The sequence below is a fragment of the Lagenorhynchus albirostris genome, chromosome 8, assembly GCF_949774975.1.
Source record: "Lagenorhynchus albirostris chromosome 8, mLagAlb1.1, whole genome shotgun sequence".
In the NCBI taxonomy this organism is placed as follows: Eukaryota; Metazoa; Chordata; class Mammalia; order Artiodactyla; family Delphinidae; genus Lagenorhynchus; species Lagenorhynchus albirostris.
In genome coordinates this window covers 57566792-57582900 of record NC_083102.1, presented here as the reverse complement: position 1 = coordinate 57582900, position 16109 = coordinate 57566792, and the positions used below count along the sequence as shown (strand labels likewise).

General features: G+C 33.6%; 1 protein-coding gene across 1 annotated transcript in view; it reads right to left on the bottom strand.

Annotated features, from left to right (window-relative positions):
- The window catches only part of CASD1 (CAS1 domain containing 1), a 77539-nt gene that overhangs the window by 35873 nt on the left and 25557 nt on the right, over positions 1 to 16109 (bottom strand). The window contains exons 5-10 of the mRNA XM_060157049.1: positions 15793 to 15855; positions 12006 to 12050; positions 11456 to 11579; positions 10026 to 10240; positions 7734 to 8156; positions 6601 to 6690 (exon numbers count right to left, since the gene is read on the bottom strand). Of these exons, the coding sequence (XP_060013032.1) occupies positions 6601 to 6690; positions 7734 to 8156; positions 10026 to 10240; positions 11456 to 11579; positions 12006 to 12050; positions 15793 to 15855 (960 nt within the window). The remainder of the gene's footprint in view (positions 1 to 6600; positions 6691 to 7733; positions 8157 to 10025; positions 10241 to 11455; positions 11580 to 12005; positions 12051 to 15792; positions 15856 to 16109) is intronic.

Sequence of the window (16109 nt, the reverse complement as noted above, 5' to 3'; positions counted from 1 at the left end):
CTACAGTAATCAAGACAGTATGGTACTGGCACAAAAACAGAAAGATAGATCAATGGAACAGGATAGAAAGCCCAGAGATAAACCCACACACATATGGTCACCTAATCTTTGATAAAGGAGGCAGGAATGTACAGTGGAGAAAGGAGAGCCTCTTCAATAAGCGGTGCTGGGAAAACTGGACAGGTACATGTAAAAGTATGAGATTAGATCACTCCCTAACACCACACAAAAATAAGCTCAAAATGGATTAAAGACCTAAATATAAGGCCAGAAACTATCAAACTCTTAGAGGAAAACATAGGCAGAACACTGTATGACATAAATCACAGCAAGATCCTTTTTGACCCACCTCCAAGAGAAATGGAAATAAAAATAGATAAATGGGACCTAATGAAACTTCAAAGCTTTTGCACAACAAAGGAAACCATAAACAAGACCAAAAGACAACCCTCAGAATGGGAGAAAATATTTGCAAATGAAGCAACTGACAAAGGATTAATTTCCAAAATTTACAAGCAGCTCATGCAGCTCAATAACAAAAAAACAAACAACCCAATCCAAAAATGGGCAGAAGACCTAAATAGACGTTTCTTCAAAGAAGATATACAGACTGCCAACAAACACATGAAAGAATGTTCAACATCATTAATCATTAGAGAAATGCAAATCAAAACTACAATGAGATATCATCTCACACCAGTCAGAATGGCCATCATCAAAATATCTAGAAACAATAAATGCTGGAGAGGGTGTGGAGAAAAGGGAACACTCTTGCACTGCTGGTGGGAATGTGAATTGGTTCAGCCACTATGGAGAACAGTATGGAGGTTCCTTAAAAAGCTACAAATAGAACTACCATATGACCCAGCAATCCCACTACTGGGCATATACCCTGAGAAAACCATAATTCAAAAAGAGTCATGTACCAAAATGTTCATTGCAGCTCTATTTACAATAGCCCAGAGATGGAAACAACCTAAGTGTCCATCATCGGATGAATGGATAAAGAAGATGTGGCACATATATACAATGGAATATTACTCAGCCATAAAGAGAGATGAAATTGAGCTATTTGTAATGAGGTGGATAGACCTAGAGTGTGTCATACAGAGTGAAGTAAGTCAGAAAGAGAGAGACAAATACCGTATGCTAACACATATATATGGAATTTAAGAAAAAAAAATGTCATGAAAAACCTAGGGGTGAAACAGGAATAAAGACACAGACTTACTAGAGAATAGACTTGAGGCTATGGGGAGGGGGAAGGGTAAACGGTGACAAAGCGATAAAGAGGCATGGACATATATACACTACCAAACGTAAGGTAGATAGCTAGTGGGAAGCAGCCGCATAGCACAGGGAGATCAGCTCGGTGCTTTGTGACCGCCTGGAGGGGTGGGATAGGGAGCGTGGGAGGGAGGGAGATGCAAGCGGGAAGAGATATGGGAACATATGTATATATATAACTGATTCATTTTGTTGTGAAACTGAAACTAACATACCATTGTAAAGCAATTATACTCCAATAAAAAAAAATAAAATAAAATTGAAAAAGAGTCATGTACCAAAATGTTCATTGTAGCTCTATTTACAATAGCCCGGAGATGGAAACAACCTAAGTGCCCGTCATCGAATGAATGGATAAAGAAGATGTGGCACATATATACAATGGAATATTACTCAGCCATAAAAAGAAATGAAATTGAGCAATTTGTAATGAGGTGGATAGAGCCAGAGTGTGTCATACAGAGTGAAGTAAGTCAGAAAGAGGAAGACAAATACCGTATGCTAACACATATATATGGAATTTAAGAAAAAAAATGTCACGAAGAACCTAGGGGTAAGACAGGAATAAAGAGACAGAGCTACTGGAGAACGGACTTGAGGATATGGGGAGAGGGAAGGGTGAGCTGTGACAGGGCGAGGGAGAGTCATGGACATATACACACTAACAAACGTAAGGTATATAGCTAGTGGGAAGCAGCCGCATAGTACGGGGATATCAGCTCGGTGCTTTGTGACCGCTTGGAAGGGTGGGATAGGGAGGGTGGGAGGGAGGGAGACGCAAGAGGGAAGTGATATGGGATAATATGTATATGTATAACTGATTCACTCTGTTATAAAGCAGAAACTAACACACCATTGTAAAGCAATTATACCCCAATAAAGATGTTAAAAAGGAAAAAAAAACAAAATAAACAAACAACCCAATCCAAAAATGGGCAGGAGACCTAAATAGACATTTCTCCAAAGAAGATATACAGACTGCCAACAAACATGTGAAAGAATGCTCAACATCATTAATCATTAGGGAAATGCAAATCAAAACTACAGTGAGATATTATCTCACACCAGTCAGAATGGCCATCATCAAAATATCTAGAAACAATAAATGCTGGAGAGGGTGTGGAGAAAAGGGAACGCTCCTGCACTGCTGGTGGGAATGTGAATTGGTTCAGCCACTATGGAGAACAGTATGGAGGTTCCTTAAAAAACTACTAATAGAACTACCATATGACCCAGCGATCCCACTACTGGGCATATACCCTGAGAAAACCATAATTCAAAAAGTGTCATGTACCAAAATGTTCATTGCAGCTCTATTACAATAGCCTGGAGATGGAAACAACCTAAGTGCCCATCATCAGATGAATGGATAAAGAAGATGTGGCACATATATACAATGGAATATTACTCAGCCATAAAAAGAAACGAAATTGAGCTCTTTGTAATGAGGTGGATAGACCTAGAGTGTGTCATACAGAGTGAAGTAAGTCAGAAAGAGAAAGAGAAATACCGTATGCTAACACATATATATGGAATTTAAGAAGAAAAAATGTCATGAAGAACTTAGGGGTAAGACAGGAATAAAGACACAGACCTACTGGAGAACGGACTTGAGGATATGGGGAGGGGGAAGGGTGAGCTGTGACAAAGTGAGAGAGAGGCATGGACACACATACACTACCAAACGTAAAATAGATAGCTAGTGGGAAGCAGCCGCATAGCACAGGGAGATCAGCTCGGTGCTTTGTGACCGCCTGGAGGGGTGGGATAGGGAGGGTGGGAGGGAGAGAGATGCAAGAGGGAAGAGATATGGGAACATATGTATATGTATAACTGATTCACTTTGTTATAAAGCAGAAACTAACACACCACTGTAAAGCAATTATACCCCAATAAAGATGTTAAAAAAATAAAATAAAATGCCTATATGAAAAAAAAGAAATAAGTGAAATTAATTTTAATAAACACATTTAATTTAATTCAATATATCCATAATATTATCATTCTGACATATACCATGATATTTCATATTCTTTCATACTAAGCTTTTGAACTTTGTATGCATTTACCATAATTAATCATACTTAATCTCATATATATTTCACATTTATAGCACATCTGAATTCTGACTAGCTACATTTCAAGTGCTCAATGGCCACATGTGGTTAGTGGCCACCAAAATGGACAGTCTAACTCTAGAGCCATATGCACGCAGTTAATCACTTTTACATCTGATAGTTCTATGAACAGCTGAAAACAGATGTCAACCGAGGCTAACCATTCCCAATTACTTGAACCACTCTCCATAACGCATGCTTTCGAGCCCCTTCAAGACTGGGTCTGGGCCTACAATGTTGAGACTTGGTTATATTTAAACAGTAAATACAACAATTTAAATTGAATTTAAACACTATCAGAACAATTTGCCAAGTTTCTACCAATGTTGGATTATTACAAATTTCATGTAATACTTCTCCCAAGTTTTTAAGGTATTTTAAACCAAGAGAAAAGTTGCAAGAATAGTACAACGAACAACTATTTACCATGCTGAACTATTTAAAAGTATTTGCAGACCATGTGTCTGCAAATTTAGACCATCATCCCTAAATATCTTAGCAAGTATCACCTAAGAAGAAAGAATAGTTTCTTGTATAGTTCTTATATTATCATTATAATACCCATGAAATTAAATATAAATAAAATAGTATCTACTGTATAATCCATATATGAATTTCCTTGATTGTCCCAGTGATATCCTTTATGATTAAAAAAAAATTTTTCTGATTTAGGAACCTTGAACCAAGAATCACACATTGCATTTAGTTTTCATTCCGCTTTAGTCTCCTTTAATTCGAATTGTTTTCCTTTTTGTCTTTCAGGAGTCAAGTATTACTTACAACAAAATTTTAGTATTAGAAGTGTATTGAGAATCCAATTTCATTAGAATTAATAGGCTGACTGCTGGTTCTCTTCTTTTTCTAGCCCCACATATTTTCCCTTAAGCCCTTTTACTTAGGTCCCTTCATGGAAGTTATTTACAAACTCTCAAAGGAGAAAAAGCCACAATGGAACACAAAATCATCTACTGTATATACCTAACTTGCTGCACTCTCTGTATTTAATTCACAATATTTTATTCATATCTGATATAAATTATGTTTAAAAGAATGTTTACACCAACAATTGCAATCTACCAGACCATCTGGATTATTTTAATAATTCTCTGTAATTTTTGACATAGTTTTTTTTGACATAGTTTTTATTTTACTATAAAAACATGGCACAACTAAAGTCTGACATATTTTACTCAAAATAAAAAAGCATTAAGATTAGGTAATTAAAATAATCATGACCATTAAAACGTTTTTAATGAGGGTAATCCCACAAATATCCAAGAATGAAGTCCTCAAATACATTATAACCCATGCTAATAATGCTTTGCCAGTGTAGATACAGGTAATTTTTAACCACAAAATTCTATATAAACGAACAGGGATATGTTAATTAATCATAACTGATCTGTTAATGAAAAGTATGTCCTTCCAGAATATAGATGTTTTTAAACTGTAACTTAGAATGTATTGGGATATAGTCTAAGATGTATTAGAATGCTAGCTTGAGAAATAATTATAATAGAATGCCAAATTGCTTTCATCCTTCTATGATCCAAATCTTTTCTGGAATCAATGAGTTAAAGAACTGAATCTGCCATTAATTCTTTCTGATTTTTTTTTTTTACACAGTACTATTACCCTTTATATGTCAGCAATTAATTATGTCTTAAGTGGCATTCTCTTAAAACAAAACCCTCTCCCCACCCCCCTTCAAATTAAACTAATCTTTCTTCATATGTCAGAGATATTTCTATGATTCAATATTCATCTTTACTTTTTAGAAAATCTGCTAAATTTATCCTACAAATTCTGAACTGGGCTTATGAACTAATTCTTACTATCTTCATCTCTCCTTGCTTTGGATCTCTTTTATTGTCTTGGTTCTTCCACAGTTACCTGAATTAACTAGGTTCCCTTCAGCTGCAGTGTCACAGGAGTTTTACTGTTGTCACAAATATACATATCATAGCCATACAATTTCAGTAAAAATTATACCTCTTCCTCTGCCTTTTGCCCTTCAAACGAGCCATCCATGAAATCAGCAGTAATTTTTGAAAATAATAAAGAGACTTAATGAAGAATAACGTTAGTATTTTCTAATTGTTAGAGATATCTGAAAAACCCTAGTATTACTCATCTTCTTAACTGCTGCAATGGAAATTTCAAAATACTCCTTTCTGGGCAACACTCCCCTATTATCTCAACATTGACTCAATGTTAAATGGAATCACTGATTCTATGTTAAGTTACTGTTTACAGATGTGTGCTTTATATAAGCAAATAAAGCAATAAAAACCAGTTCAGTAGTTCCCAAATTATGAAAGAACTTGTTAAATTTTTAAAACATATTTTATAGAAATCAGTTTGTACCTTCCCTATAAATAAACTTGTGTGAAAGTGGTTATTAGATATCTAGGTTTACTCTTAAAAGCTTGTTTTAAATGTATGTAGCTGTATGTTACAATTCTGAACACATTTTTTCTACCCCTACCAAATCCAAGATGTCCCCAAATCATGAGAATCCAAAGCCTAAAAGACATAAAAAGACACCTACGGCTAAGGGAAAAATGATTTTGTCTAGGTACAGAGGGCACTAGGTGAGCAAAGGAAGGGTCCTCCATCTCATGGAAGTGGTAATACTTATGAAGTATGGCACATAATACATGGTCAACAACAGCAGACCATGGGTATCTGAGTACTCTGAATACTGGGGCAAAAGAGTTCTAAGTTTTTAAACTTTAAAAATATAAAAATGGTTGGTCAAACTTCCTAACATACAGTGAAGGATAGAATATAAAATATAATCATCTAATTTGATTTCTTTTAATAGTAACTTGCCTATTCTAAATCCTTTGCAATTAAGTATCATCTAGAAAGTTTCTTGATAACTTTAGTTGTTCAGAAGGACATGAAACAATACCCTTAGATTATCAGCTGTTCCTACTACCTTAAAATTAAGGCAAAGTAAATACAAATTATTGCTTTATCTTTTAAAAAATAATTATTTTGCTTTTAAGACTAGACATTCTCAAAGAGTCAGATGGTAGGAGAAAAATGGGAAGACAGAAAAACTGGGTGGGAAATAAGAAGGGTCTCCAAATGGTAGAGAATATAAAACACAAAAGAATTGGTGCCCTTAAGGAAACATTAAAGTGACATTATTTCCTATATTTTCAGAACTTAAATTCAAAATACTTACTGTACTTGCTCCAGAGATATGATAAATCAAAATCACAAGTTGCATCCAGCCTTTCCATTCATCTGTTTGTTCTCTATTTAACACTTTAGTCTGGGTAAAAGAATCAAAATTTGCTTTAAAATTCATCATGAAGCTATTATTTGGACAGTATACATTAAATATGTTAACATTTTTCTCATAGGATATAAAGCTAATGCTTCTTTCAAAAGAACGTTGGGGGAAAATCAGTTAAAGATTGTCATTTTATTTCTTGATAAAAGAGATAATAAAACTATTTAAAGTATAATATGAATTTGAAAATGAACATAAAAGAGACTTTAAATATTTAAGTTGATACTTATGGTTTTATATTAAGATTACTTTTAAACTATGACAGATATGTTTGTAAATCTAAAAAAATGGCATTTAATAATTTTCTTTAAGAGAATCTTAGAATTTCAGTTAGAAAAGATCTTATAGTTCTTTTATACTTTATTGTGGAAAAAAAGCTCCTTTATTATACTTGATTTTCTCTAGAATATTCCCACTGGAAATGAAGAACTGATTAATCATCCTCATCTGAAAGTTATGTCTTACAATATAATTTATTAATTCAAATAAATGACTTATAAAGCAGTTATATTAATATTCTGAGCAATTACAGTAATACTAAAATAGGAATTCAGAATATTGTGAACAGTGCCCACATTATTATGTAAGTTCTAATTTGTGTGTACATGTCTGACTATATAAACATATAAATATAAAAAGTGTTTATTAGTATAATTATATGTTTTTAACTTATAAATGATAATAGTATCTCATGTTTGAAGACCATTACAAAATTGGGAGCACCTCAACTTTCTCCATCCTCAAGCAGGCAAAATGACACCAAGTCATGATATCTTTTTCACAGGTCATTATTTTCCAACTCTTCAACAATCTTTATGAAACTATGAACTTTCTCCAAATTGTTTCAAAAAAGCAACAGTTAAGAGTCCACTAAGTGAAGTACAGCTGCAATATTCCTTCATCCTCTTCTATATATGTAAATGTTTGTATATTATGGCGTGATAAATGATATTATTTTGTTAATCTACACTTTGTAATGAGATGAAAAGGATAACATGAACTAAAAAGAAAATGACTCTTACCTCCTTAGTATTTTCATTGTAAAATACTCCCAAAACCAAGATGTAGATAATTGGAATAAAGAAAGTTGAATGTGTATAAAATTTGTTTTCCTTCATAAATAGATTTGCACGGTCACACATATAGAAATAAGCCATGATCAGGCCAAGTTTGCAGAAAGACTGTAAAAGTATTCCTAATGGAGACACAGGGGGATTGATAATATTTTTCTTTTCTTCTCCACTTTCCAAATCAGTACAAGGCTTATTCTTCCGATGAGCGTTATGATGAATTATATAAAAAATTAAATATCCAATAATAGATAAAGTGAAAAAACAAGCAGCTAGCTTCTGTAGGAGAGTAAGAGGAGGCCGAGGTTGACAACAGGAACCATCTACAGGCTTCAAAATCCTATTGCAATACACGTTCATAAGAATCATTGCACTCTGTGAAAAAATCAAGTTATTTCATTATTATCTTGTCAGTAATGTATTTCCCATTAGATTTTCTCCTGTGAATACTACCGTTTCAGCACTAAAACCAAAATGCTTTTGTACTTTTTGCTACCATTTCCCAAACACTGATGTAAATAATGGTATTCCTTCAATCTGTAAATAACTAGTTCAGGGTTTTTCCAACTTCTTGGGTTATTAACTGTAATGAAAAATTCATTTTATAATGTGACTCAGAACACATATATGGGAAACAATACCTATCCTTACTACTTGGAATGCATCTGACTTTTTTCCATTCTATTCTTTAAAAAAAGAAAAAAAATGCTGATTTCATGGCTGTTAATGGGCCTTGACCTTTGGTTACAAAAATACTGACAGATGTCAAGGACCAAAGAAATTTAATTAGCAGATTTTCAATACAAAAGATACCAAGATACTTAAGATAGAGTCCCAGTCTTTAGATGTGAAAAAAGAATATAAAATAACTGCCACCAAAAATAATTAATTCTTAGCTGACAGTATTTATAATATGCCCTTCATTTGGTTTACAGTTTATGGACCACTTAGGATTCAACAGTTTTAAGATTTCTAATTTTAAATGAGGTGTAGAATCTTCAACATGGTTTCATTATAATAAAAATATTCTAGGCAAGCTGTTAAGTATTTCTAGGTGAAGGTTCAGTCAAATCTAGTTTATGAAAACTGTATAGTTTAGGTACCCCTAGAACTCTTAAGATGATTATATTATTTAAGCCTAAAACATTCAAAGTACTCAGTTATTTAGAAAATCTCATTCTCTTAGCTCTGAGACTTCAGGAGACTCTGAGCCTGGAACTCTTGCAGATACTAGCCTACAAACTCCATCCCAAGGTTCTTAACCAGTTCCAGGGAGTCCACAAAGCCCTGAAAAAATATGGAGGTGTGTGTGTGTGTGTGTGTGTGTGTGTGTGTGTGTGTGTGTGTGTGTGTGTGTGTGTGTGTGTGTGTGTGTGTGTGTGTGTGTGTGTCAGATACAGGGTTATGTGATCCTCAAAAAGGTTAAGAACAACTAGAACAACTGCTTTATAAGAAAACAATAACTCTAAGTAACATCTATTGTACTATGTGTGAAAATTTATAATTATGCAGCTCTCTTTTGTACTTAACCTAAAATCCTTTTCCACTCATCAATCTGGATTTGTTCAGTATCTACTTTGTACATTGAATCATGTTTAGGGTATCAGAACTAGAAGGAAATAATAAAGATCATTCTACATATTAAAAAAATGTGCTCTTCACAGAAGTTTTTTTTTTTTTTTTTTTAACGGTACACGGGCCTCTCACTGCTGTGGCCTCTCCCGTTGCGGAGCACAAGCTCCGGACGCGCAGGCTCAGCGGCCATGGCTCACGGGCCCAGCCGCTCCGCGGCATGTGGGATCTTCCCGGACCGGCGCACAAACCCGTGTCCCCTGCATCGGCAGGCGGACTCTCAACCACTGCGCCACCAGAGAAGCCCTTCACAGAAGTTTAATCTTGTAAATTTAAGGTTCAAGGCTAAGAGAATATAAAGCAGTAGTTTTCAAACACGAGTGTGCTGAGAACTTATAAGCTTTATATGAAACAAGGGATATTAAAAGAGTAACTAGCACTCACTAAATGAAGTCGCATTTCCTCCCTTCCGTAACTTTCTCCCTTATACTAAAACTCTCACTGATATATTCAGCTAAGTGATGGAAAGCAAAATTATTTCTAGATCTATGTTTAGACAGAGTAACTGCAACTAATTAAGACTGCAATTAAATTATTTGTTACATTACAGTGACATACAGCTATAACCAATTAGATATTACAGTCTGTACTGACAGATACAAGAATTCTTACAGTTTCTCTGCTTGATTCAGGAAGATGTAAGCCATCCAAAGATTCCATGATGGTTTCTTGAGCAATTAATTTGGAAACACTGAACATCTTAACATTCGATTTAGAATTTCTGGTGCTGCTATTCAAAATACTGATTGCAGCTTCATTGTAGGCATCTATCTTCTCATTAGTGATCATTTTCCTATTTTCACTTAATAGATCTTCATAAACAGGATCTGCACATGAAACATATTTTTTAAAATACCCTTAAAAATCCCTACTGGTAGAAATTATAATCATGCAAGTTAGTTAACTGCATTTCATATTTTGTTGTTAAAGTTCAGAGAATTCCAAGCACTTAATAATTCATTTTAAAATAAAGTTGGCCAAGGTTTGCAATAGATTTCCTATCCTGTATTCAATTTTTGAATCAATCCATAACCCTCTTAAGGTTAAAGAACTTTTATACCTCTTCTCTCTTAGGTACATAGCTTTCAGGAAACATTTTTATGTTCTAGCATGTCTTAAGAGTTTAAAAATTTTGGATGCTGGGTTATAGCAGGTAACCAGAGTTTAAAACTGGATTATGGAAGATGGCCTAATTAAGAATAGCAGCCAATCTTTTTTTCCTCCTGTTGCTGATTCATTTTGCAAACTTTGTTCACACAATTAGGAGGTAATGTTATTAAGGATCGAGGTCTTTTATCACTTACCATAAATCATTTAAATTTAACTTTTTCCTCACTTTAGTAATAGAAAGGTTAACAATGGGTCTGTAAATGAAATAGGGATTTTGGAAGAGATTATCACCACCGTGTTGTTTCTCTCAGCTTGACATTAAACTTGGAAACAGTCATAAGAGTTTCTGACAAACAACTTGAATTGCTAAAATACCCAAGGCATTTCATATTGTGCTAGGCATTAAATAATGGACATTCAATAAACTCCTGAAATGACTTGATCTAATGTCAACTTTCTCTTAAAGAATTTCATTACCAAGTATAAACTAGCTGGTTTGAATTTAAATATATTGTCGATTCCAAAGAATATTTACTTCCAATGAACCTAATATTATGAACCAGACAATTTTTTCTCTATTTCCCAATCACAATAAGTATACTTGGTAAGAAATTAAAAAATCAGAGGCAAACATCTTATTTGCCTTTAGGACTTATTCTCTTTGTTATACTCTGCAGCTGTTCTACCTGCTAAGGTTCCTTGGAGAATCTCTTTATTTATTATTAATTTTTTTTTTACTTATTGTATTTATTAGTCTGTCTATTCCTTAAGTTCAAAACAGGAAAGCAAATAGCTCAAATTTATTCTAATTTTTCAAACCTTATTTCAAAATTTATTCTCATAAAGTAGTAATTCTGCTTCTTGAAATAGAAAATAGAAACCTATACCTCAAAATATATACAAAATGACATTTTTCATTACTTATCCCTTACCTTGTAAGACCCAATACACATCACTAGTCTTTGCCAATTTTTCTAAAAGTGGTGCTATGGAGGTAATGTTCATTTTATATTGGGAAAGTGCTTCGTTGCTGCCATTGTGAATTTTAATAGACCACTAAGAGGAAGTAAAAATTAAACATTAATTATTTGTCACAGAAAAATTAAAGTATATAATTTCCTCTGTTGTAACAAAGGTTATTTTAAGATAATTCCCATTCTTATTCAATATTAGAATAAAGTATGGTCAAATTATTTCATGAAATATATGAAGGCAGTTATAAAAAGCTGATATAAAATTAGACTTTCAATGTATAACGTTCAAGAAGAATGTAATTTTAGATATAAAATAGTATTGACATTTACCATCAAATTTCCTAAGTTCATTCAGATCTTTTAAAAAAATTATCCATCTAATTAATAGAAATAGGAATTAAAATATAAGTATAATCAAGAATTCTATATAACATAAGTTAATTTTTTCTTAGCATGTTCTTAAGTATGAAACAAAAATCATTATGTAAGAATACAGATAATAACTTACTGTGGCAGCTCCTGCTACAACCACATGGGGCTTTGCAACAGAATCCTGAAGAAAGAAAAATCTTTATAATAGTGTTATATTCAGTTCAGGAAATTAACGCAAGTAATATCCCTTAATTTTTTCCCTTAAATTTAAGTTCTTCTTCCATTTAAATGCATTTTAATTTTCTAGGGTTCCTTATCAGATTCTTGTTACAACAAGATGGACACCCCATGCCTAAAACCTTACATGGTTATATGACTATACAGGATGGCATGAGGCTTGTATGGCTAATTCTTTGGTGTTCTTTAAAACAAAGACAAAAAAACACTACTGAAATCTAACACAGTCTGAATTCTGAGTAAACTGTGTAAAGCTCTAGTATATTATGTCAGCCAATTAAAAAGTATTCTTGGAAGCCTAAAGGGTATACAGTTTAAGTGTTAAATAAAATGCAGTGCTCTAAAGAAACATGATCTTTTGGGAAAGCCAATCTAGTATGTATTTAACAGTAAACTGATAATTATTATAGACCATAATGTGGAAAAAAATGAGAAATTTGGTAGAGATCCTCACCTAGTGCAAATTATACTATTAATAATACTATCAGTTATATAGTACTTAGTAATTTACTAAGTATTTCTCTTAAATTAGCTCATTTTAATATAGATTCTTGCCACTTGTTAGATAGGCAGGAAGATATTATACATATCTTATAAAAAAAAGGCGATAGACTCAGAAAGGCTTATAGCTATTGCTGAGGCCTGGCAGGAACAAAGACAGAACTTAAGTCTTCCGACCACTGGGTTCAATGCACCTTCCACAACAAAGAAGATCTGATAATACAATCATGTGCACAAGAAACAATTAAAAACAAGAAATCAGAAAAAGTCCAGCCCATATATAAAAATAGAAATGACAGTTACTGTCTCATTATGAAGGTAAAACATGCTCAGTGGAGAAAACTATGAAAGCAGAGAAAATAACAAAATTAATCTATTTCTCGTCAGAGATATTCCAGTTTCCAGTCTAGCATGCTCCATTTTACATTGCTACTTTAGTGAAACTTTCCTCATCTGTAGGTGGCTCCCTTCCTCACCCTTCACAGTGGTTATCCCAAATCATTTTTTCCTTACACAGGTCCCTCCTGTCCTCCTCACTTTTGGCATAAAGCTTAATTCTCGAACTTCACAGAGAAAACAGAATTCATCTGGCTTGTGTGCTCTTGCCTTCCTTCCTCCATTCTTACAACTTTGTCCATATGCTCACCCAGTCTACCTTCCTCTGACAGGAGAGTAAACAAAATATGTTCCTATTCTGCTTAATGGCTAACCCATTGCTCTGCATTTATATCTCCTCCCTTTTTACTTCTGGAGCTATATCCATAAGTTATCTCCTCAGACTCCTGAATTATCCATTTCATCCTTCTCTACTCTTCTTTCTTCCTTCAATCCACAAAATGTTAAATCATCTTTATCCTCAAAAAATGCTCCTTCAATCTCGTCTCACTCTCAAATTTTTCCCGTTCACACTCTTGACCAACAGATTACTTGGAAGAGCATTCCACTTTCACTATGCTAATTTCTATCTCTCTCATTTATGCCTCAACTTACCATGTTTTGATTTTGAATTAACCATTCATTAAAACTGCCCTCAGAGCCCATTAATGAACTCTGAATTGCCAAGTCCTGTAGTTTCATTCTACTCTATATAGTTCCTAAAGTGACACTATCCACTTTTTAAAACTCTTTCCTTCTCTGTGTGTGATATTAGTTATTCTTCTTCTGCTTTTCCTCTTACCCCTTTTACTACCTCCTCTCATAATCTTTTTTATAGTTCCATTCCTACACTCTCTTCTTTAATCTATACTTGCTGCCTATTCAATTATTTCTATTCAAGTCACCTCAAATATCAACTCACTCCATACAAAGACTCCCCAAATCCATCTAAGTAGCTCAGACTTAATGACTACTGTTCACCTACAGAATTAAATCTAAATTGCTGGTTTCCTTAATTACCTATATCTGCCACTCACCTAGAAGCTCTTTGAGGAGAGGAACTCTGTTATGTTAACTAGGGTATCAACGGTGTTTAGCCTGGTGCCTAAAATATGGCAGCTGATTTATAAATATCTGTTGGATAACAGTAGAGTTGTTTAAATTCAACTTTGCTTTTATGCCTGTAAGTCTATTTCAGTTCGTAAGTATATCTTTCTAATCCACTGTTCTTCTAGAAATATTATCTCCTCTGTAAAGCTTTCTTAGATCCTCACTACTCTAAACCACCCTCATCCTAAGTGCCTCTATCCATGGTGCTTTCGTAGTTCTTTGTGCTCAGTTCTATTGTTACCCTTCATATTATCATACCTTTATTCATAAGAAAGTCACTATCTACTAGATTGCACATTCCTCAAGGCCTGAGACTGGGGCTAATTCCCAGCCACATTCCTAATACCTAGACTAAAGCTAGTAATAGTATATACATAATAAAAATATACAACTTTGTATTCTCAGGATCTAGCAGCTTATTATGGAAATATTAAAACATAAATATATAAATACATCCATACTCTTTGATTGAAACCAATGAACTAATCAATCTCAGGTAACTACATGGCCATCTATCCAAATAAGTTGAATCTTTCCTCTCCCCCAATAATCATAAGGAGTTTTACAACAGAATCTAAAGCTCCAAAAACTAGTGTTAGCAAATTATAAGAACAGAAGATCTGAATATGCAATATATCTCCAGGTTAGTAAATAACAAAGGCTTTTTGTAATCTTGCCTGACTTATAAATTATATTACACTGATGTTTGTTTAACTGTGAATTTCTACTACTTTAATGGATATACTTTCAGGTCCAGTACAAAGGTAAAACACATGTTTAAATCATCTGAAATATACTCATAACATTATACTTCTGGACATTTAAAAACACATCAATAAAAACAAAATTATGTGAGATCCCAATTTTCCAGAAAGTTGAATTCTAGAGTTGTCTGCATGTTTGTTTTTTGAAAACTTAAAACATTTTCTTAAAGAAACAAAGTTAAAAATGTTGACTAGGTTCTCACTGGATCCTACCAAAGTCTATTTGGTTGCTGTACTAAACACATATTGGGAAAAGAAGCAAAGAAAAATATCATTGCAACACAAGTAATTAAGCAAAACAAGGTCAACAAAATTGAATATTGTTTTACCCATCCCAAATGCAAATACCTCTGGAAAAGAATACAGGTTTAAATAAAGGACTGATAAGGAGCTATATGGAGAGACTGTGGAAGTTCTAAAGTGGACTTGTGAGAAGTTAGGGGTTTTCTGAGGTTAACAGCATACTTGCCTTATATCTAATTTAACTCCAAACATTACGAGCCAAAACAAATTAGGCTCGACTTTTAGGTCACAAATATAATGATAAAAGGGAAGAAAACAGGATATTAAAAAAAAAAAAGTTTCCTGAAGTTATCAGGACATGAGTTTGCAGAACAAAGTGGACAAATGCTCAAGAGAATGTATATAGTGCTAGAAAGATGATCTGAGTTTGAATTAACTGAGCTACAACAGTAACAGAAAGTTTTAAATCAGTGAAGTGTGGTATAAGCATAATCACCATAGGGTTAGAATGGTGATAACAGAGGCATTGGATCAAAACTTCGTTCTCTCAGTGAAGTGATAATCAACCCAGCATGGTCGAAATCAAAAAGGCTGGTATAAAGTACAGGAGAGTGGGACAGGTGAGCATGGGAGAATGAGTTTTTAAAATGTGATTGCTCAAAACCAGCAAGGCCTATATTTTCAAATACAGACCTCAGTCCACACTTTGATACACTGTTTCATAGAACCATTAACCTCTGGATGCCACAGAAAATCCTAAAAGAGAAATGTAAGAAAAGAAGTCAAAGAAAATATTGTATGCACCATTCAAAATAAACTTTAACATATCTCTTATAGAGTACTTAAAAGTAAAACACTACCTTATCTACAATATCTTCATCTCTCATCCCATTTTGGTAAGAGTCTCACAATAGTTCTCCTTATGTCCACTTTCGCTTTTCTCTAAAATATTCCCCACATTTTAGTCAAGAGTAATGTTTTAAATTTTTAAATCTGATCTTGCCACACCC